Source organism: Leuciscus leuciscus, assembly GCF_965113295.1.
Source record: "Leuciscus leuciscus genome assembly, chromosome: 2".
NCBI classification, from domain to species: domain Eukaryota; kingdom Metazoa; phylum Chordata; class Actinopteri; order Cypriniformes; family Leuciscidae; genus Leuciscus; species Leuciscus leuciscus.
Genome location: NC_138726.1, coordinates 34,293,799 through 34,317,513, shown reverse-complemented (window position 1 = coordinate 34,317,513; position 23,715 = coordinate 34,293,799). Strand labels below are relative to the sequence as shown.

Here is a 23,715-nt window from a genome sequence, read left to right as displayed (position 1 = left end):
TGCCGTAACTGCGACGTCGTGGATCAACAGTCGTGCGTTGGTAACCAGTTGGTCATTCTAGTTTTTAATTAATATAATATGGGCGGACATGCAGTGGTCTAATTTAACTTGTCCACTTTGCCCAAAACTATTTTAGAGACTTTTTCAACGACATATGAAAGATACAGACTCAGAATTTGGTTAATTCAGTTAATTTACTATATAACAAAAGCACAAACTGCAAAAACAGTATGCAAACAGGTTTATTAACATTTAAATGAACAAGGTTTTCCCCAGAAGCTTGAACATCAAACTACTACTCCATGTCTTCATTTTGGTGGCCCTAATAACAAAGCAATAAAAAAAAATAGTTACCCAAAAATATCATAATTTAATCACGCTCAAGTTGTTCCAAACCTGTATGAATTTCTTTCTTCTGCTGAACACAAATGAAGATATTTTTAAGAATTTCGCTAACCAAACAGTTATTGGTTCCCACTGACTTTTCTGTATGGAAAAATAAATAGGCTAAATAATACCACGGAAGTCAATGGTGTGCAAATCAACTGTTTGGTCACCGACATTCTTCAAAATATCTTCTTTTGTGTTCAGCAGAAGAAAGAAACACATACAGGTTTGGAACAACTTGAGGGTGAGTAAATGTCAGAATGACAAAAAACAAACAAATCACCCCTATAGGCTACCCTTAAATATGGTAGCCTACTATTTGAGGGAACAGCCATTTGTGGTGTGTTCTCAGATGTAGTTTCGTTCTCAGATGAACTACTAGACGATGCCGCTAGAGGGCTCCAGTCGTCCTTAGCGTCCGAATCCGTATCATGACAGGGAGCTTGCTTGTGTGGTGGGCAGCCTGCAGCCCAATCGAGGGCTTAAGCTGCTTGATGAGACTTACTGGGGGAGATTTTTTTTTTTTTTAAATTTAATCTTAATATTACGGAGTACGGTGATAAAAATATGAGAATTGAGAAACAAATATTTTTTCTGAATGCTATAGAAATGCCATATTTCTGGCACTCGATTAACTCAAGTAACGTTAGGCCTACTGACAGCACATGCTTTGCTATTTTCAGTTACCAATGACGTGCAGTTATTATACCCTGTATGCGCTCACTAAATGAAGCTTGTAGTTAAGATGTTTGCAATCTAATGTTTTTATTTTATTTTACTTAATTTAATTGTACGTAAAGTTATAATCAGCAATATTAAAAATAATGCTGATTGCAAACATCTGCTTTTTATAGGAAACAGTGTACGCTGTACACTTTATTAAAGGGCTGCTAACCTAATAGTAATAATTATTTAACTGTAAATAGACCGACAAGAACTCGGTCGTTCTGATGCAACTTCTCGCGGATGGATATTAGCCATGGCGACACATTTGTAATCTGTCTTGTTGCCTAGAGATAAGTAAAATGGAGTCTGAAATCGCCTTTAAAGTCCTTCCTTCTCAGCCATGTTGGCTCAACCGGAACTGTCATATGATGTTTGGAGACATATAATGCAGGTCCACCTTGATCCAAAATGTCGTCAGCTGCGTCCTAACCCGAGTTAAGGACGTAACATATTTTTACCCCGCGCCTGATATCTGTGACGCGATTGCGACGGACCCCTCGGAGCTCGAGCTCGGAACGGCAGCGGGAGAGAAGTCATCGCTTCTCCTGCTGCTATTTAGCACACTGCGTAGGGTTACAGCAGGTAAGATTATGTCACCATGTTAAACTGCATTTCAATATGTTGCGTGTTATATATATTGGTAATGCTCCACATTTACGACTTGAATTGAAAGCTGATGTTTTAGGCCGTCTTGTCAAGTATTACAAGCGTCTGTAGCCAGGCAAATCAGCCGCGCCTCCTCCCCGGTTTAGCTACAACGGTGCACTAGCCTAGCTTAACGCTACCTCGTATTATTTAGGTTACTACCGTCCTTTTTCCTATTGCAGACATATTTGCTTTTGAATTGATTCCACGAAGCACTCATTTGGACCGTGTCATGGCGGTTGTTGTGAAGCAAAAATATTTACGTTGCCTGTAGTTTTCGAGGAAGTGATAAACCGGGACTAGCGTTTCACTCTTGCGTAAAATGGTGTCCGAGTTAACCAGTCAACAACACTGTATGAGCGGACCGGTCATCTGTTTACATCTCGAATGCGTTAGAATGACACTTTAGACGATGATAACATTGGTTTTGCCCACTGGATAAAGCCAAATCACGCGTTTCATAACATGAAAAGGAAGCTTATTGTGCATTGTGAGGAAATCGTTGCAAGAAATCACTTTGTAACGTGGGCTGGTTAAGGAGCAGAGCGGCAGCCCAAAAGTTACTTAGCGCAAGATTATATCTTGCACTTTCTCAGTATAGTTTAGCAGCGGGATAACATTAATGTTAGCTGAATCATGCTGAGTAAGGGAAAGTGGTTTGTGCTTCGCTCATAGATGATGGCCCGTGGAGAGAAACCTTTATTGAAATAATAAACTGTCCTTGTTCATTTATTTTGTCGTTCGGCTTACTGAAATGATAGGGAGATATAAACGTGACTTTGGTATTCAAATTCTTCAGTATTCAGTTTTTCTGGTCTCTGGCTTGAGTCATGTGATGGTTAGCTCGTAGCTAGTCAGCTGGCGTCCTGTCATCCGCTGTATTCCTGTCATTGTCAAAAAATGCGTATTGTTTTGATGTCGTTAATATTCTTTAAACAGACATTATAGAGACATCAGGGTCTCTGTTGCCTTCAGGTGGTCGTTTAATACATGACTATAATAACTAATCGTAAAGCTTGCATTCTAACTTGATTAACTTAAGCCATATGAAGGGGCAAACGTCAAGGGCACACTGCAAGTTTGCACTCTGATCCTGTAAGGTAATTCAAACGAACGAAAAAGTGCATGATCTGAATTGTCCTATAGAAAATTGTTGTTGTGCAATCTTGTCAGACTTTTAAACGTTTTTAAAGAGACATTTTTATGACTCCTGCGTCCATTTCAGATGATTAAAATAGCCGTCATATGAATGTAAACATTGAGGCCTCTGTTACTAATGAGGGCTGAAAGCTAAACTAAAGTGTGTTTCTTTCTGGTCAGTGACAGTCAATTAAAGCGCTGTTCAATACACTGACACTGTAAATGACGAGGAGTGACGACAGAAGATGGGCGTGACGGACCTTTTTCAGTTTCAACTGAGTGGAAACAAATGTCTTGTCTACTCCAACACAACAAATGTATTATGTCAGACAGGGAGAGTTTATTTTTTTTATTATAATGTCCACATTTAGTTGTAGCATATCCAAGCTTGGATTTTCTGCTTATGGTGAGAATGAAATGCGTGGGTCATGCTTTGGGAACAGATTAGTCTTTAACAGTCTTGAGTGAAAGTGCATTGATAATTACAGTGCTTGCGTTTTTTCGTAGGCATGTAGAGTTTGCCTTATTCAGTGTGAACCTGTGTGTAGAAGGCATACACCTTGTTATAAGTTAGGTTGTGGGGCATAGTAAGCATTTGATAATTGTCTCGAAATGCTCATCATACATAGTCATGACATGTAGGACCTGTTTCTTTTAAACTGTATTTTGAAACTCATGTATTGTCTTGCATAACAAGAAGAGCAGAAAAACTCATAATTAAAGTGGCATTCCAGACATGCTGATCGTTCTGCTCATGGGCAATACCAAAATGGTTCATTCAGAAATGAATATTGTCAACTTCGTTCTCACAAATAAGGGAGATTTTGAAGAGCTGCTGTTTTTCATTCAATGAAAGATTTAAGATTGGGATTTTTTTTACTTAAACTTGCGTACTTGGATAAAATATCGTAATTAGGGCTGGAACTAGCAAAAAATAATAATAATTTTTTCCATCCGTTGGACAATCCAACCGTCTCCATTGACTTGCATTGCGAGAGGCTGCCTCCTTGTCATTTATGACTTATAACAAAGAACAAAACAATGTCTAAAAGGTGCTATGTGACAAGGTGTACAACAAACAAGCTAAATAACCCAGAAGTATTTTTTTATAAGCTGTCGACCCCAAAAACGGTTGTTTCAGGACATAAAAGTGGATCAATTGAGACAGAGTGCAACTAGTTCTCGAACTACTCTGAGAACTACGCCCACTGGAACACGACATATTGTAAAAAAACAAAAACAAAAAAACATAATTTTAACCATGTCGATTGCTTTTCACCACTCTATGTGAACCTGAGAGGAGGAGATATATTGAGAAGTTAAATTTACCCATTCTACCTGCTGATCTCTACGAGATCCTGCTGATGCTTCACGTCTTATTTTCTGTATCCACTTTTGTCTCCTTTAAGGCTGGCTTTTACGGTTCGGAAGCTTATAAAATTTATTTCTGAGTTTTTTAGCTTGTTTGCTGTACACCTTGTCACACAGCAGCTTTTAGGCATTTTTCTATCTTTTGTTATAAGTCATAAATGACAAGGAGGCAGCCTCTCGCAATGCAAAGTCAATGGAGACGGTTGGATTGTCTTCAGATTATGACGCGTTGCGCTCTGTCTCTATAAAACCGTAAAGTTTTTACAACGATTGGCAGCGCGTTATTAAATAAATGAGTCCAATATTGTTGGGAGTTCATCCATTAGATATTTTAAATAACCAACAACAGTGTTAAAAGCTTTGTAAGCGGTTGCAGAGAGTACGTTTGATCCGCGCGTCACCCACTGAAGTTCGTATAAAACTGAATACTGAATGAACGCAGCTGTAAGCACAAAATATGGGACTGACAACCATATTCTTGTGCTGTGTAAAAAAAAAAAAAAAAAATTCACAATAATAGTCCAAAGACTTGTACTGTCGTCTCGTTGTTTTGAGGTAGGAGAGTCCCGGGATATTTTATTTTCCAATGCTCCTGCATACATGTTGTGGTGTGGTAGGCCATTTCAGTTTTACAGAGCATGCAAAGCACCATTTTATTTGTTCTCGGTTAAACAATTTTGATTTTCACCATGCACGAGAGTCGGAGCCGCCATCATTAGGGATGAACATAAACACACAACGAATCGACGCATTCCACGGAAATCGACAGATTATACTTCTGCGTAGTACCTACGACGGAGCCTCTACGCCAGGGTTTCTCAAACTTGGTCCTGGAGGGCCACTGTCCTGCACAGTTTAGCTCCAACTCTGATCAAACACACCTAGCTGTGAGTTTCTAGTGATCCTGAAGACATTGATTAGCTTGCTCAGGTGTGTTTGATCAGGGTTGGAGCTAAACTGGGCAGGACAGTGGCCCCCCAGGACCGAGTTTGAGAAACCCTGCTCTACGCTGTAGTATACGGGTTGGTTTGTCATTTATTCTTCTGTGTCGTTATCCGCGTTGATGTGCAATTACACATGCAGAGGGAGCATGAGAAACCAGAGGGAGGGAATTGACGCATTGTTAACATTTTTGGAGAGGTGCACGTCAGGGTACGCCGAAGTGTACGCGTACTACACACAACCTACGACCTTGCTACGGCGTGAGTTCGACGCAGAAGTATAAATTGGGCTTAATGATTACGTTGATGCATCGTTCCAGCCCTAATCATAATGCCTTTAAAGTTATTTTTAGAATTTAAATTGTAATGTTTTGGAAGTGGTTTGTGAGTTTTCAAAATGAGAACACTATTCATTCAAGCTATTCTTATTACAAAACACATCTTAATAATTACAAAATGCATATTTCCTGTCCTGGTTTACGATTGGTCAATACATCATGCCAGATGTGCTAAAATGAACAATATAGTTACAGCTACAGGGGTGATTTATTATTAAATGAAACCAATTCAAAGATAAAGTGATGATAAATGATTAACAGATAAATAGATGCTTCCATGAGAGCTTGTTACTTCCGTTTGACAGTTTCCACTTTCTGGTCTCATTTAAAATAATTGGTGAGCCTTTCACACACAACCCATAAAGGAATTGTTTATAATGTTGAAGTTATATGTAAGCAAGGAAGTATTTTCTGTAGGAAACTTCTTTGATATGTATCTTGCAACAAAACATTGAAAACATTTTTAAGTCAACCATGTTCAGGAAAAGGAGGATAAAATGAAATTCACACAAACTGATTCACAAACAGAATTCTCTTCAGTGTTCATTTGTAGAATCACATGCATTTATTTGTGGACCTCTTGTAGGGCTGGTTGAGATATAATTTTAGCTCGATATCGCAATGTGCGCATCCAAGATAGTCACATCGCGCAGAATGTGCGATGAAAAAAGTATAGGGATACGCGATCTGTACGGACCAGGCACCAAGGTTCAAAACGCACTGATTCTCTGATTAATTGCAGAGTTTAACCATCATAGAATAGAAGTTCATCATGTGCATGTGTTTTAGCTCCTGTCAGTTTAAACATTCAAGCGATTTTAAAACATTGAGTGCACAAAGGAGTGCACAAAGAGAACTCAATTTGGAACTTGTGTGCGAACACCAAATTATGTTCTCTTTCTCGACTATTTGTGCTTGAACGAACATACACGCAAAATTGTCCATTCCCATCCCGGTGAGTATCCTCGTAAACACAGTTGGTTATGGCTTACGTGAATGTAAACAATTGAGAAAGAAAATGGATGCATATCATTATATTTATAGTTCAGTCACGTGAGCGGTGCGGAACCCTGGAGGGCAAAACATCCATAAAACTGCAGCACAAGTTTAGCCTGGGGAAACCCAGACAACTTCTGGCAAATTTATATTTGCTCTGCAAGTAGTCTGGCAAAGAGCTCATTCAAGCCCATTTCTAATCTGTCGAAATCGCGGCACCAATCAGAAGCGTTGGGGCGGGCTTTACACAATGACGATCGCTCTGATTGGTTTTAGGTCTATCCAATTGCGCCCAGAGGCATTTGAGCGACGTCCGTTGGTGAAGCGCAGCAACTTTTAAATGCATATTAAAATTGCAAACACATGAGGACAGTCTCCATGAAAGACCCACTGGCAGATGAACGTGCTACCACATTTCTCTCCGAAACGGTAGGAAATTTAATTAGATTTAATAGAGGATTTTAACTGTGACAAGATGATTGACAGGGCAGTTTATGTGACAGGATGCAAGCGACAGATCTGTCCGATAAAGATGACGAAGTAGTATGTCCCAAAGCTTGCCTACTTTTTTGCTACACATTCAAAAGTAAATACCTTTTCTTCACAAAAAGAGTACATACTTTTATGGCGTAGTGTAACTTAGGCGAATTGGGACGCAGCATATGGCTTTACACGATGACGATCGCTCTGATTGGTTTTAGGTCTATCCAATTGTGCCCAGAGGCATTTGAGCGACATCCGTTGGTGACGCCCCTTTGGAAATGAGTTATTAATGAAGCTTTGCCAGACCATAACTCAGTTACTACTGAGAATGGTCTGGTTTTAACCAGGCTAGCACAAGTTTGTTTTGGGCACTTGTGATCCACAGCACCTGCTGCAGTATTCAATCACTAAAAACAGCGGTACATTCTAAAACACCTATTATGTGAAAAACACCTAAAGTGCTTTTATGTACTAAAACAGTGATATTAAAAGATCAAACTCACACACCTTATTGATGATGATGCATACTATATGCGAGCAGATGAGCTAGAATATGAACGCAACGTGCTACATGTTTGTTTTCTATGGATAAACGCTTGATGAGAAACTGTGTTGCATTTATATTCTGGGTTCATCTGCTCACTGGTTTATAGTATGCATCATTAATAAGGTGTAAATTGGATGTGGTCTCTAATACAGTATCATTGTCTTACTACATTGGTTCTTAATACAAACCTGGTAAAAATGACTGACGGGCAGGAAAGCCTTGTTTTTTGCCCTCCAGGTGGGCTTAACTTTAAGGATGTGACGTAACGTGAAAACTATGAATTGGATCCCTTTCAAGGAAGGTCTGTTCACTCTGCGGCCATATTTGCAACGCCTCCAGGTAGCTATTTCGGGCATCCAAGTCGTATGTATTTGAATGGGGGGAATCCTGAAATCTCGAAAACTGCTTGCCGAACTCACAATCAAGTAACATATTTCAAATCAGCAACAAACCCTGACATTAACTGTCCCATAAATGTCATTTCTTATGCTCAAATAAATAGTGTTAAAGGGTAACTCTCGCCAAAATGCAACCTAGGGTTAGCAATGCACAGATCCAATCAAAGACTATAGATATAGAAGGCCGTTTACTTATGAATAGGAGAAACTGCAACACACAATATGGCGAAATGCGTCCCGCCTACTAAATAAAAGAGCCAATTGCTGATTGGTAAAGTCATTGTGTCACTGCAGCTGCCGTTAGAAGCTCCGTTTCCCATAGAAACCTAAGACTTGCGCTTGGGACTGCACATGCGCATTGTCTTGTCTAGCCTGAAAAATTAGCTTTTTTTTTTAAAGAGTAACTCTCACCAAAATGCAACCTAGGGTCTTTTTGTTAATCTACCCGAGGCAAACTTTAATTTAAAAGCATAATTAGAATTTTTTCTAACTTCAAGCTTGTCAAAGTTATTTCAAACTTTCAGACAAGGCTTTTTCATGCCACCTTCAAAGTTTAAGAACTTTACTCATCTAGTTATTATTAGTAGTAGGCTATTATATGATTATTAATACAGGATGTTACAATTAAAAGTAATCAGAGTCACAGAATTATAGAAGAAAGGCATAGTTACAGGATACTAGTGTTGTCAAGAGTACAGACTTCGGTACCAAGTCGGTACTGAAATTTAAAAAATGTGACGATCCCAGCATTACCCTCTAGCATTTTGAGCGCTGTTGAACAGATTCTTAAACGCCTCTGATTGGCCATTGTGTTCATGCCCTCAACATAAGTCTCTGATTGGCTACAATGATCAACGCTTTAAAAACATGTTGTCTTCACTGACTTGGTACTGAAGTGAGTATTTTTGACAACACTACAGGATACTGATACTCTCGTCTCATTTTCTCATTTCATTATCAATTTTGGGTGGATGCTTCCAATGTTATGCTCAGCTACAGCGCACACACTGGAAATGAAAGTGCTGAATTTATTACAAATCCACAATACAGTAATAAAACAACTTTTGCAACACATGCAACATATTTTTGTTAAACTTGACTTTTTAAATATCAACCTTATCATGTGCATTAAAAGTCTCAAATTATCAACATGCATTATTTTGTTTTAATTATTTGTATTTTCCTTTGAATGCCGTGACACACTTAGTTTCAGAAAGGGCTTTCTGCGTACTTTCATAACACCTAAAGAGTTTAGGTCTGCCCCAAAATCTACACTGTGAAAGCACATTGAAATACTTTGCATTATGGACCACTATCTATTTTAAGGTATTGTCTTCATAAGTCTTGTGGTCTAAATTGGTTTATCAGTTTTTGCCAAGAGCCTGTTGCCAGCTGAAGTTCTGAACACTCTTTGCTGCTGTGATGATTGACAAAGGTCTTTTCTAGACTAATATCTTGAAAGACTGTGGATTAGGCTTATAATAAGACTTGGTATATTAATTGCTCTAGAGCAAAAAACATTTAGTATGAAACTAAATGCTGTTGTTTTTTACTCTCTCAGGTTGAGCCTGGAACCAGCTGTCCTCCAAGATGAACCCTTATGAGTGAACGTGAGTCTATTCAGTAAGCTGTTAGCTTCCAGTGGTCAAAGCCATGCCTGAAGATTAGAGCCTCTCTCTTGCTTACAGCAATACAAATATACAGAAGAATCTACATGACTCTTCATGTAGACCTTCCTGTGTTTGTCCTGCTGGATTGAGTCCTTCCTCCCCTACTATAATATCAGCTCTGTCCTTTTCATACCACTCCGTCTTGCACTTTCATGTGCACCTCGGAACATGCAGCTGCATTTAAGAATGGCTCCAACCTAGTCTCATGCGTCCAATGAGTGGAGAGTCAGACGGCCCTGCTCCTGAAAGAGTCTCGCGGGCCTTCCCTTTGTCAGGCCCTGTGTCCTCCTCAGAGATGTCCTCACTGCAGTCACTAGGGCCAGTGCAGAGCTGGCTGGGTCAGGAGTTGGAGAAATGTGGAATAGATGCAATGATCTACACCCGCTATGTCCTTAGTCTGCTACTGCACGACAGCTATGACTATGACCTGCAGGACCAGGTATAGTGAAAACGTTTCAGAACATTTTTGTTCTTTGTTTTTAATAGTTAAATCTTGTTTTGTATTTTAAGTGACTACAATTCTAATAAAACATCTTAAAGCAGTAGTTTACACAAAATTGTAAACGTGTATAACAGGTGTGCAGTAAGTTTTATGAAGTCATACAATAGATTTGGTTTTAATGTAAACCAACTTTAATGAAATCATTCTAGCAGTTTTTTTTATTGTGGTTGATCAGTTAATACAGGAGCATTTAATAAATTGTATGTATTTAGTAGTACCAGTAGTTCTCTCACTTTTATTTAATTTTTTGCATTCAGTTTAAGGCTTCAAGTAACGAATATTTTGATACTCTATTAATCTGTAGATTATTTCTGCAATTATTCAGGAAAAAAACAAACACCAAACCACATGTATACTAAGCAACTTTCCTTGTGCACAGGAAAATGACATCTTCCTGGGCTGGGAGAAAGGAACAGGGAAGAAATGGGGGAAGAGCAAGAAGAAGGGAGGGCCTGACCTTAGTCTTGAAGAGATGAAGAAACAAGCTGCAGTGCAATGTTTGCGTTCAGCATCTGATGAAGTAAGACCTTTACTTCAAGGAATTTATCAAATGTGTTCTTTTGTATTCCTACAACCTTTTTCACACCACTGTTGTGAGTTTGTGTTGTGGGATTAGTGGAGCAAAGGATTGGTTAAACAATCAAGAATAGCACTCCTCATTAAGACTAAAAAAATTCCACTTAGGGCTCAAGTAATGTGGCTTTGCACTCAATACTCAAAGCCTTTAACAGTGATTATGCTTATTTCTGTAAAAAAAATCACCAGAGCTAGTTCACAGGTATTCAACAATGTGGTTAATGTTATCGTTTTCTGTATATTTGGAGCTTTCAAATCAAAGAGTAATTTTTAAAACAAATTGTATATTTAGTTCCTATTTCTTTATGAAAACTATTCCTTTTTCTGTGTGATTTTTATTTGTATCTATTTATTAATTTTATAAATCGCACAGAACAGTGATTTGTATATTTTCCCCTGCAACTAAGTTTAAATTACTGTTTTATTCTCCTTCAGAATTCTGGAATTGAAAGCTTGGTCGAGGAGCTTTGCTCTAAACTCAAGGATATTCAAAATAAACATGCAGGTTGGTCTCATGCAGGTTATGCAAAAATTGCATTGTCCAACTACAGTTGTAACCGTGTATCGCAGTGATTCAATTAAATTGCTATGCTATTACTGTCTTACAGAAAAAGAAAAGCAAGGAAATAAAAAATCTGATATATCTCAGTCTCCTGAACCAGATGAATCCCTTTCTTCTAAGGACCAGGTTGAGATGTAAGTAAAGTCTGTAATTAATAATGTGGATTGTTGCACAGCTGGGTTTATGATCTAAATAATGAATAGTATGAATTAATAGCAATGTAGCCTTTATTGAACCAGAAAAAGCTGTGATTAAATATACAGTGAGGAAAATAAGTATTTGAACACCCTGCTATTTTGCAAGTTCTCCCACTTGGAAATCATGGAGGGGTCTGAAATTGTCATCGTAGGTGCATGTCCACTGTGAGAGACATAATCTAAAAAAAAAAATCCAGAAATCACAATATATGATTTTTTAACTATTTATTTGTATGATACAGCTGCAAATAAGTATTTGAACACCTGTCTATCAGCTAGAATTCTGACCCTCAAAGACCTGTAATGCTGCGTTCACACCGGACGCGAATAGCGCGTCAAATTCGCGCCTGCCGCCTCTAGTTTGACGCTTGACCACTTTGTGTTAATTCGCGTGTCTAACGCGCGTAAAAACAAAAGTTTGAAGCGAAATTTACGCGCGTCAGAGGTGAAAGTTTTGGCGGCCATCTTTTTTAGATGTTTATCGAGCATTAGCGTTAGCATTAATCGAGAGAGTCATCGCTCGTATATGCTCTGGAGAGCAGAAACAGCTGCGTAGGGGACATCGTCGCTGTACTCGGGTCCACCAGACCCTCCAGAGGGTTTCAGGAGTTTCACAATTTTCTCCAGGAGCTAGGTTTGGTGGACCTAACGGTGAGGACGCTGACGAGGACAGCGTAGGCCGTGAGGCCTCGGCCTCGAGTGGTCGCTGGCTTACGAGCCCGCGCTCTACAGCCCGGCGCGAGGTTCACCCTCGCCCGCACCCACCTAATCTGTCATTTATTTTTGTTTTGATAATAAATGGAGTCAGCCTCCAAAAGTGAAACCTGTCCTGTGATTTTTGTTTTTATACACTAAATTGTGTTTGTTGTCTTTACATTAGAATAATAATGTTTCATATAATCTAGAATAGATATGGAATAAATAGCATTCAATACAAAATGAGTATCTCTCATATATTGAAATCGAGTTTTTATGTGAAAGATTTGCTTTGTTGTGCATTTTAGTCATATTACAAAATAATTTATTGAGGCCAAACATAAAATAACATTATAAACTGTCACTTCACCACGTGACAGCAGCAAGCAGGCTCCTGATTGGTTAACGCGGCGAGAATTGACGCAGAAGTTCAGATTTTTCAACTCGGGCGGCAGACGCGAATTCGCGTCAAACACGAGAATGCACAAATAGCACTACATAAAACATTCGCGCTTAACGCGCCAGACGCTCAATTCGCGCCATTCGCGCGAACTTGACGCGCGAATGAGGCGTATTCGCGTCTACCGCGCCGCGCTCTACGCCTCATTCGCGCCGCAGGAATTTTTTACGCGCGTAACGCGTCTTTGCATTGACTTAACATTGAAATCACTCGCGCCTGACGCGCTATTCGCGTCCGGTGTGAACGCACCATTAGTCTGCCTTTAAAATGTCCACCTCCACTCCATTTATTATCCTAAATTAGATGCACCTGTTTGAGGTCGTTAGCTGCATAAAGACACCTGTCCACCCCATACAATCAGTAAGAATCCAACTACTAACATGGCCAAGACCAAAGAGCTGTCCAAAGACACTAGATACAAAATTGTACACCTCCACAAGGCTGGAAAGGGCTACGGGGAAATTGCCAAGCAGCTTGGTGAAAAAAGGTCCACTGTTGGAGCAATCATTAGAAAATGGAAGAAGCTAAACATGACTGTCAATCTCCCTCGGACTGGGGCTCCATGCAAGATCTCACCTCGTGGGGTCTCAATGATCCTAAGAAAGGTGAGAAATCAGCCCAGAACTACACGGGAGGAGCTGGTCAATGACCTGAAAAGAGCTGGGACCACCGTTTCCAAGGTTACTGTTGGTAATACATTAAGACGTCATGGTTTGAAATCATGCATGGCACGGAAGGTTCCCCTGCTTAAACCAGCACATGTCAAGGCCCGTCTTAAGTTTGCCAATGACCATTTGGATGATCCAGAGGAGTCATGGGAGAAAGTCATGTGGTCAGATGAGACCAAAATAGAACTTTTTGGTCATAATTCCACTAAACGTGTTTGGAAGAAGAAGAATGATGAGTACCATCCCAAGAACACCATCCCTACTGTGAAGCATGGGGGTGGTAGCATCATGCTTTGGGGGTATTTTTCTGCACCTGGGACAGGGCGACTGCACTGTATTAAGGAGAGGATGACCGGGGCCATGTATTGCGAGATTTTGGGGAACAACCTCCTTCCCTCAGTTAGAGCATTGAAGATGGGTCGAGGCTGGGTCTTCCAACATGACAATGACCCGAAGCACACAGCCAGGATAACCAAGGAGTGGCTCTGTAAGAAGCATATCAAGGTTCTGGCGTGGCCTAGCCAGTCTCCAGACCTAAACCCAATAGAGAATCTTTGGAGGGAGCTCAAACTCCGTGTTTCTCAGCGACAGCCCAGAAACCTGACTGATCTAGAGAAGATCTGTGTGGAGGAGTGGGCCAAAATCCCTCCTGCAGTGTGTGCAAACCTGGTGAAAAACTACAGCAAACGTTTGACCTCTGTAATTGCAAACAAAGGCTACTGTACCAAATATTAACATTGATTTTCTCAGGTGTTCAAATACTTATTTGCAGCTGTATCATACAAATAAATAGTTAAAAAATCATACATTGTGATTTCTGGATTTTTTTTTTTTGATTATGTCTCTCACTGTGGACATGCACCTACGATGACAATTTCAGACCCCTCCATGATTTCTAAGTGGGAGAACTTGCAAAATAGCAGGGTGTTCAAATACTTATTTTCCTCACTGTATAGTCTGTGTGCTCCATGCTTCAAAGTTAATGGGCAGTGTTTTATTTTGAGAGCCTAGTGAGTGTACTTGCATAACATAATAAATAGAGATGAGAAATTTCTGTTGTTGTATGATTACAACAACAGTCTCAAATAGTAACATTAAGTTTAACATTTTAATTTATTATTATTATTCCCTCTTAGGTACTATGAAGCCTTTCCACCTCTGTCAGAAAAATCAGTTTGTCTCCAAGAAATTATGACAGTGTGGAACAAAGCTAAAGCCTGCGCATATTCCAGCTCATCATCATCTGCTGTCCCTCAAACAAGCACAGACACATCCTCTCCAAAAGACTGCACCAGCGAAGGTGAAGCCTTTAAAGACCGAACAGTTGATGCACCCAGTTCCACCTTCACAACCAGCGAGAGGGCCCAGCAGCGACGCATTAAGAGGGAGAAGGAAAACCGATTCCATGGAAATGCAACAGGAGTGCCTGATGATCAGGTTGCACCTCATAGTAAGAGGCAGGCCAGACACCGATCTGAGGGAAGGTTCCGTCCCAGATCATGGTCCTCTGGCTCGAGTGAGGCTGGCTCAAGCTCCAGTGGTAACCAGGGTGACCAGACCCCTAGTTGCAAAGCAGTCCGCATAAGACACAAGTCTCGAGAGGTCAGCAGCAGAAACAAAAGAGGCCGAAGTGGCAGTGGACAGGTTAAACTGGCCCTAAAAGTCATCGACAAAGAGGAACGGAAAAATGCACGTGGCAACGTCAGTACCACTGGAGGCCCACCTAAGCAGCAGCACTACATGAAAAAAGGCAAGAGACCTCTGAGGGAGATTCGCAAAGATGCTAATCTAGTTGAGGCACAGGAGTCAGGAGGAGAGGCCAATAAAAAGGAATATATGGAGGAGCCTCTTTGGTACACAGAGCCCATCTCGGAGTACTTTGTCCCTCTCAGTAGAAGTAAATTAGAGACAAAGTATCGGAGTACAGAAGACTCTTCCAATGACTTAGCTATGTCCATTGATGTGGACTGTCTATCGGAGAGAATTCAAGGAATCTGCATTGCAAATTCTTGTTTTCAAAGGGCATACCTTGCAGCAGGCACTTTTGTGGATGGCCACTTCATTGAAGTGCCCGGTGAAGGTGACGAAGAGGCTCCTGAACTGAATGGGATTCCAAGCTGCCATCCTCCTGAAGATGGTCAAGATTTAGATGATGAGCATCTGTCTGAATTCACTCACTTCTATGAAGTTGATCTTTATCAATCCATATTGGATCCTAGTGCCTCAGATGCGGTACAAGAAAGTCGAATCCTGAACATGATTCGACAGAAGAGCATTGAGCGAAAACACTTTGAAGCAGGATGTGTAGTTTTAGATGGCCTTGAGCTGCAAGGGGAAAGTGCAATAAGGGTTGATTCTCTGGGAGCTTCAGAAGCAGATGTTTCTATCACTCAAGATATGGAAAACATTGCCCAAGTCTGGGAGTGCTGTTCATCTTCTAGCTTGGAGGATTTGGAGGGAGAAAGTTGTCCTGGTGACTCTCCAGTCAGGCTCTCCCCAGTGTTGGACAGTGTTCCATTTAATTTTAGCAAACTATCTGGAGCTTTTGTAGGGCATCATCTCCAAGAAGCCAGTGGTAGCATCTCTGACCTAAACTCCTGCTTTTCACTTTTTGAGTTGCAGTACGATAGCCCTTCCTTTTCTTTTCCCTGTGACTCTCTCACAGCAGGTCAGGACAATGTAGATTCAAGTAGCTGTTTAGATCCACAAAGAAACAAACAATCCCGTTTGCTAATTTGGACCAAAAACAGTGCCTTTGATGAAACAGAACACTGCTCTAACTTATCAACGAGGACCTGCAGTCCATGGTCCCACTCAGAGGAGACACGATCAGATAGTGAGCAGATCAATGCTCTGGCAGATGAATCTGTTTTGTTTGGCAATGAAGAGGTCAGTTGTATCTCCCTTATCCCACCTTTATGCCTAGAGGAGGAGCTATTAGATTTATTTCAAGAGAACTCGAGTCACCAGCAGGAAGAAACAAATATAGGCGCAGAGTCCAACCAGCCCTTCAATAAGAAATCGAAATTGGAGTCTGTTTGTGGCATAGCATTAGAGCAGGATGAGAGTAAACTCTATAATGCTGTTGTGTTTTCAGATGTCCCAAATCAACAAAGTGATGAATACACCTCAGGGATAATAAAAGACATTTGGATGGCTATTGGAGACAGAGACTGTGTCTTAACACTTGGGGTAAAGAATACAGGGGAGCACTTCTTTTCAGAGGAGGCTCCTGGCTACCAATGCAGCTGTCTTGACAAGGATGTAAAAGGTGAAATTATTCAAAAGAAAGCTGTGCCGTGTTCGGAGTATCATCTTTGGGATGGGCAGAAAGAGGATGAGGGACTTCCTAAAAACAAGCTCTCTAAAATAAATGATGGGGATTACACAACACCGGCCAAGCCCTGGAATTGTAATTCACAGGACAGCACCTCATTTATCCTCGGTGGGGTTTATGGAGAACTGAAGACTCTAAGTGGTGACAGAGAATGGGCTATGGTTCCACCTGGTGATGCTTGTGGCAGTTTGTTGCAGTGTGCAGCAGCCACATCTTCTGACATGGTAACCATTGCAGGAGCGGATGTGTTCATGAACACGAGCAGTCGCTTTGCTCCTGGCCACAGGCCGTTGTGGAGACCTCTTGTGTCCCTTGGTCAAAATGAGCAGACTTCCAAGGGACCAGGGGATGGTTTGAATAAGGGATTTTCTGTTGTCTTCCATGAAGATTTACTGGGATCATGCGGAGGATTCCGTGGAGAAGAGTCAGGACTAGATTACCCATTTTCATCCTTTGATTTAAACAACCCTTTTTCCCAGGTCCTGCATGTGGAGTGCTCCTTCGAGCCAGAGGATATGGCCTCGTTCAGCCCGGGATTCAAGCCAAAATCCATATTATGCTCAGACAATGAGCCCTTTTGCCCTTGGTTATATGGCATCAATCGGACTCAGTATCGGGCCATTCGAATTTCCCCAAGGACCCATTTCCGGCCAATATCTGCCTCTGAACTGTCACCAGGCGGGTGCAGTGAGTCAGATGTAGAGTCTGAGAAAGAGGAAGCAAGTCTTCCAGTTGGTCAAGCAGACCTCTTTGATGACCCACAGGCTGACCTCAAGCCTCTCGAGGAGGACGCAGAGTGTGAGGGCCCTTACTATGGGAAATCTGAGCTGGAGTCTGGGAAGTTTCTACCAAGATTAAAGAAGTCTGGCATGGAGAAGAGTGCCCAGACGTCACTCGATTCACAGGAGGGTGGGAGCACCCTTTTGCCGATTTCTGAACAAGAGATTTGCGTACATTGTGAGGCGGCAGTGGTTTCGACGCCATGTTCTCATGTGCAGTCCTCTGTTCAACAAGAAGAATGCAGCAAAGAGACAGAGTCTTGCAAATGTGCTGCAACTGATCAGATTCCTAAAACTGGGAAGTCACTTGATGTTGCTCAAGATATGCATGAGGTAAGTGACTACAGAGCCAGTCTATGACCAAACTGTCACCTTCAGATACATGCATATGGACAATAGTGCAATAGATTAGCATGTCTTTAGCTGTTAATATAGACATTGATATCACCTGCACTTACTGAATTCACATATACAATGGGTCTCATTCATGAAACATTCGTAAATATGTGAGTGATTTGCGCGTAAAGAGACCTTCCCGAAAACTCTTCTCCTGATTCACAAATACTTCGTAAACGTCAGATGTGATAGTGAAATGTGTGTGTGTGTTAATGAATTCCAATCAGTCGTAAATGGGACGTGCGTGCACGCTCATTCTCAATTACCATAAATCTCGCCCATTAAATCCGACTGACAACTATATATGGGCATCATATTATGACACCAAACGAAGGATTTCAACGTCTTCTCAAAAGCGAATGAAAAAGAGAAATTTCTCAGATGCAGATATTTAAGTTTTATTACCAGAAGTTCATTCAAAACGCCACATTTTATTTTCAAGCGTACATAGTGGCGTATCAGGTCCTAAAAAAAAGGAAGCTTGGCAGCATATTACAGATGCAGTTAATGGAGTTTCATCTGTTAATCGAACAGTCCCAGAAGTGAAAAGAAAAGGGTTCGACATGAAGCTTGACTGTAACGCTTGTGACTTGCGGACTTGTGTTCCGTTTGCAGATGCTATTACTGGCTCTCATAATAAAAGTAAAAAGAAAAACCATATGTAATTACTATATATAATATTTTTTTCAAAATGCTGTGTAAATATGTACCCGATTAAGGTGAATTAAAATGCAGCCTTATTAATGAGCAAAACGTTTGGATGTTAAACGCACTATTTACGCGTGGCTGGGAGCAGGTGTAGGTTTCTTTCGTACCAACTAACATTTGGAAAATACGAACATTTTAATGAATCCGAAAATTTACGCCAGAACCACTTTACACACGATTTACACACGATTTACACACAAATCTGTTCTGCTCGTGTTTCATGAATGAGACCCAATGACTGTACTTGATATTGTTTAGTACTAAAAAACAACAACTTTCAAACAAACAAAAAAACACAACTTTGTCTCCTTACTTCAACAGTTTCCTCTGTTGAATTTTGGTGAACAGTGCTTCACTAATATGCAGCAAGAAGAGTGCTGGTGGCAGAGTACTCTATGTTCTCCTTTATTTCCAGGTTCTCAGTGTGGAGGTAAGAATAATACACAATTGAACAGTTTTAGATACTGGGAAGTTAATTGTACTCTGCTTTGACAAACCCATTAAGTTATAATAGATAATAATCATGATTATTTTAAATGTAAAGTTGTAGACACTACATTGAATGGAATTTGCATAATACTAAATGTTGTACTTTTTTATTTTATTTTATTTTTATTTTTTTTTAGGAAGCAGTAATGTATGAATCTTCTGCTTAACGTGGAAGCATACCAATGCTATTTTCCTCCTATCACTTTCAACCATAAACCAGAAGAGGGATAGGAGGAGCCTGACAAGAACAGTGAGCCCTGGGCCCACAGTGGGTTCTTACTTAACCACCATGTCCTAAGCCCTATTATTCCTCAGTTCATCTAAAATGGTGTATCAGCAAGAGGAAAACATGGCAATAGGTTGAACATACAGATAGATGATTCTGGTCAACAGCATATATTATAGACCTGTTTTGAGTCTGTTAAGTCCAAGGTTGATCAATTTTGAAAAGAATAAAAAGGCATAGTTAAGCATTAAGATTTGTTCTTTATTTACCCCTTATAGATTTTAGCTTCACTTTTATGTTTGATCTAGGATACACTATAACTGTGGTCCTACTGATTGTGCATGTGCTTGTGAACCTAGTCTCAGTCCTTCTAATAGTCAAAGTTTCTGTGACCGAACTATGAATACTCCGAAGTCAGGTTGAAAGCACTACGATTGCAACACCCCCTTCCCCTGCCAGATAATTTTGCTTTTTGTCTTATTTTTTTTCCTTCTAAATGACTTGTAGAGGATAGAGTTGTGTGAGGTTTGGTGTGTTGAAAGAAAATTGCTTTTGTCCCCTACCATGCTGCTTTGAAAGCATCTTAAAGAAATAAAGCAGGGTAATATATAAAACAATAAGCAAACTGAAATAATTAAAACAGAAGGTTAATGTAAAAACAGAGCTTTGCCCTTGAAATCTGAAGCTGCTTTCTTTGCTTGAGTTTCCCTTTTAATACAGCCATTTTGAAAAAGGTTTAACAATTTGCTTGGGTTTTTTTTTTCACTTCAGGTAAAAAAAAAAAAAAAAAAAATCTTTTTTATTGTCAGTTTGGTTTGATTTGTGAAGTTACCTTTCATAAAAGTTAATTTTGGAGAGAGTTGTGGTGTCAAAGAATAGTTTACATTTTCCTGAATACAAGTATGGCAAGATATCTGGAAACCATGTAAAATATAAATGCTGCAGATAATGGAAAAATAGTTAACAGAATATTTTGACCCAAATATATCATTTCAAATAAGTTGTTTAAGTCTTTAAAAAATATATTACACATTAGTTAATAGTGTATATCTGTTGCAGTTTGGCATTATAGCCATAACTTTGTATTGTTTCTTTAAGCTTAGTGTAAATTGTGCTTTTCAGTAAAAAAATTTCCCCTTTCTTTAATCAACAAAATTGTGACCACTGATTATTCATATAACATGGCTTGATTACTTTATTTTTTTTAACAAGAAAATTGATAATTTCCAGTAACAGCATTTGATTGCTTGAAGGTTGTTTTATTTCAATGTTCCTTACCTCCTACTTGTTTTAGAAATCTGTGGCTGTTTCAGTGTGAACTTAGGCATCATTCTCGTGGCATGGGCAGTGCCTATAGCAAGATCTAATATGAAGAGGGGTTTATAAAAGCAATATAGTATTTTGGCACACAATAACTCTACAACCTTATGATATTGATGTATTTTTGTGTTGAAGTCTAAGAGGAACATACATGGGGTTTATTTCTGAAATGTTACTTTCATTTAATCTCATTTCCCTCTGTTTTCCTATGAATAAGGCCCAAATTACTTTTCCTGCAAAGTTTGAAAGGTTGCTTGCCTATTTAATTTTAATGGCTGTGGAATGAAAGGTGGAATTGGGGTACGGTGTAACCTTTTTATGTTCATAATGCAAAATCCAGTCCATCCTAAATTTGTTTTCTAATTTGTGATCTAATACCATCTTTTACACCTGTGACTTATCTATTCCCTTTTGTCTGATTCTTGACCTTAACAGATCGAACATAGCTTTAATCTGGCCTGGATGATTCAGTTTTGTGTTTTGTTACAAATATTACAAGTGAGAAATTACAAAATTGACATTTTAAAAGTATCCTATGTTTTTTTTTGTTTTTTTTTCTTGTCTTTTTTTTTTCTTTTCTTTTTTTCTGTACCAATGTGGGAAACTTTGTTTTAAAGCATTACTTGTTAAATATTTTCAGGGGGAATTTGAATGTGACAGTGAAATGGACAATATTAATGCCCCATCAGCACTAACTAAATAATTCCTTTAAAAAAACGATTCCTTAATTTGGCACAAGGATTTAAGTTTTTAAACTTGCTTTGGCATCAAATGTCAAAAAAGAAAAAGAAAAAAAAAAGCCCCTTTGCAAGAGAGTTTATTTTGTTGACCTGTTCTGAGATGCACTTTGGGTTAATTTGCAAAAAAAAATAATAAAAAAATAGAGTATTTTATATATTGGTGCTAACATTCATACACCATGTCTAAGATTTAATCTTTAGATGTGTATAAGAAAATTGTCTGCACTCTTAGTCCTTCTAAAAGATTTGTGCTTATTTTAACAGAAACAGGTCTAAGGTTTGAAGTGTATGATCCTAGACTGTATGGAAATGGCTGTAGACCATAACCTTGGAGAGATGATTTTGTATGACCCAGTTTGAAACGGCGTGTGTGTTTGTGTTTCCCCACATTGTTTCCTCATTGTGGTTATGGGAGTGTGATTATTGTTTTACAAAGAACCTAAATATCCAGTTAATAGAAATGTTTAGTGGTAGAAAACAAGGCACTAAGAAATGATTTTACTGTATGGTATAACTGGGTAGAGCAGCACCTGGGTGCCTTTATTGGATTTAGTTGACAATTAACATGTTACAATTCACTTTCATTTTTCAAATTTAAAATACTGTCAGAGATTCCAAAATGCAATTACACATTTTTGGCATCACTTTCTCTAATCAAAATCTAAATTAACTCTTGTTCTGTCGAGCCCTTGGAGTGAAATGTTGCCATCCTCCAAAGTTGTTTCTTGTATTAGTTGGACTTATGTTCATTAAGAAACTTAATTGTTTATGGTGGGTGGGTGACAGAGGACAAAAGCATTTTTCAAATTTAAGCATTTTGAGAAAATGCATAAATATTATAGTGAATGTGTGATGGTGAAATATAACAAAACCGCATAAGCAGATTATTTACAGTTACATACATTTGAATCAGTTCCTCTTTTAGTTTGAACAGACTCATTTTAAAATGAAAAAAGTGGCATACTTTATCTTTCAAGTCTAGTTCTGTGTGTGAGGTGGTATGATTGCTGGAGAAAGTACTCATGTCTGTGGGAGAAATTGCATTATTTGCATTCTTTTCTTAGGTTTTGGTTTGGTCAATACATCTGGAGAGGATGACTTTCAAGTCTGTACTTACAGGTTTAAGGTTTGATTGCAATGTTGTATAACTTTTAAAGCAAAACTCTCCATTTCATCTCTGTAACAGCTCCTTAATTGGAGGCCAAACCTGTATTTTTCCTCTGAATACCTGATGAAAGTCACCGAACCCAAACACAGACAAAGTTGGTTGCATTGTTCTAATGCCATGTACATCTGAGTACATCATTTTGTTTCCATTGTGAAGTTTCTAAACCTTTAATAAACATCAAAAAAGTTCATTGTTGTTCTGTTTCTTAATGACGGCTAGAGATATTTCTGAAATATTCTGAAATATACTGATTTATACGATCAGTAACTAGGTAGCTAAATGTTGAATTGGCCTGGTTTTCTAGGTACACATTAAGTTCTGACACTGAGCTAACGTGGCTATGACAAAATCAGGCAGAGGGAAATGTCTAATCTGTTAGTGGATCCCTGACCTTAAAGGAGCAATATGTAAGATTGTGACCAAAACTGGTACTGCAATCACTTTCAAATTACTGTAGAGCGGTGTATCCCCTCCCCCTCCTTTAAAGACTTTCCAATATGACTTGTCACAGAAAATTACATTACAAACTGTAATTTGCCTTTTAAAGAATATTCGTTCTATTTTCTCTCAGTGCTTTGAGTAAGCCTAATAAAATGTTATAGCCAGCAGGCCCAGCACCATGTTATAGCCTAGGTACTCCAGAGGTTGAAAGTTCTGTAGCACAGGCCACACAATTGTAGCACATGTATTAAACATCTGTTCCCATCTCTGAAAACAATAATAAATCATTAGAAAGGTTTAAAGTTTTATAAAAAATTAAAAAAAGATCTGTGATGGTAATTTCTACATTTTTATGCATCCAGGTAGCCAAGAAATAGAAATAAAAAGAACTCCTGCACACTTCTCTATAATAATAATAATAATTCTTTACATTTATATAGCGCTTTTCTGGGTACTCAAAATGCTTTACATATGGAAGGAGGGAATCTACTCAACCACCACCAATGTGCAGCATCCACCTGGATGATGCGACGGCAGCCATATTGCGCCAGAACGCCCACCAGCTTACTGGTGGAGACGGAGATGAAGCCAATCAGAATGTATGGGGATATTTAGGAGGCCATGATAGACAGAGGCCAATTGGCAAATTTGGCCAGGATGCCGGGGTTAAACCCCTACTCTTTTTTCGAAGGACATCCAGGGATTTTTAATGACCACAGAGAGTCAGGACCTCGGTTTAACGTCTCACCCGAAGGACGGTGCTCTTTGACAGTATAGTGTCCCCATCACTATACTGGGGCGTTAGGAC

At 39.4% G+C, this 23,715-nt stretch overlaps 2 protein-coding genes and 1 long non-coding RNA gene across 3 annotated transcripts in view; 2 read left to right on the top strand and 1 right to left on the bottom strand.

Annotated features, from left to right (window-relative positions):
- Positions 1 to 18,838, top strand: part of ptpn5 (protein tyrosine phosphatase non-receptor type 5) — a 39,278-nt gene extending 20,440 nt beyond the window's left edge. The window contains exon 13 of the transcript XR_014203790.1: positions 18,224 to 18,838. The gene's annotated coding sequence lies outside the window, so the exon portion shown is untranslated. The remainder of the gene's footprint in view (positions 1 to 18,223) is intronic.
- Positions 1,356 to 22,654, top strand: kiaa0232 (KIAA0232). The gene is made up of 8 exons (XM_082162114.1): positions 1,356 to 1,695; positions 9,534 to 10,081; positions 10,524 to 10,664; positions 11,156 to 11,225; positions 11,329 to 11,416; positions 14,440 to 17,752; positions 18,845 to 18,953; positions 19,150 to 22,654. Exons 2-8 carry the CDS (start codon positions 9,848 to 9,850, stop codon positions 19,164 to 19,166), a joined length of 3,972 nt encoding a protein of 1,323 aa, XP_082018240.1. The 5' UTR covers positions 1,356 to 1,695; positions 9,534 to 9,847; the 3' UTR covers positions 19,167 to 22,654.
- On the bottom strand, positions 3,238 to 9,527 carry LOC309493116. The gene is made up of 2 exons (XR_014203795.1): positions 7,060 to 9,527; positions 3,238 to 6,806 (listed from the first exon to the last, which is right to left on the bottom strand). It is a non-coding gene; the product is annotated as an uncharacterized lncRNA (long non-coding RNA).
- Positions 22,655 to 23,715: the final 1,061 nt, after the last annotated feature.

What these genes read in the sequence shown, in the direction of transcription:
- kiaa0232 (XM_082162114.1), top strand. Translation starts at nt 9,848, where the DNA reads ATGCGTCCAATGAGTGGAGAGTCAGACGGCCCTGCTCCTGAAAGAGTC. An exon ending in TGCGTTCAGCATCTGATGAA is followed by an intron (nt 10,665 to 11,155) that starts GTAAGACCTTTA and finishes ATTCTCCTTCAG; the next exon opens with AATTCTGGAATTGAAAGCTT. An exon ending in TTGCTCAAGATATGCATGAG is followed by an intron (nt 17,753 to 18,844) that starts GTAAGTGACTAC and finishes TTACTTCAACAG; the next exon opens with TTTCCTCTGTTGAATTTTGG.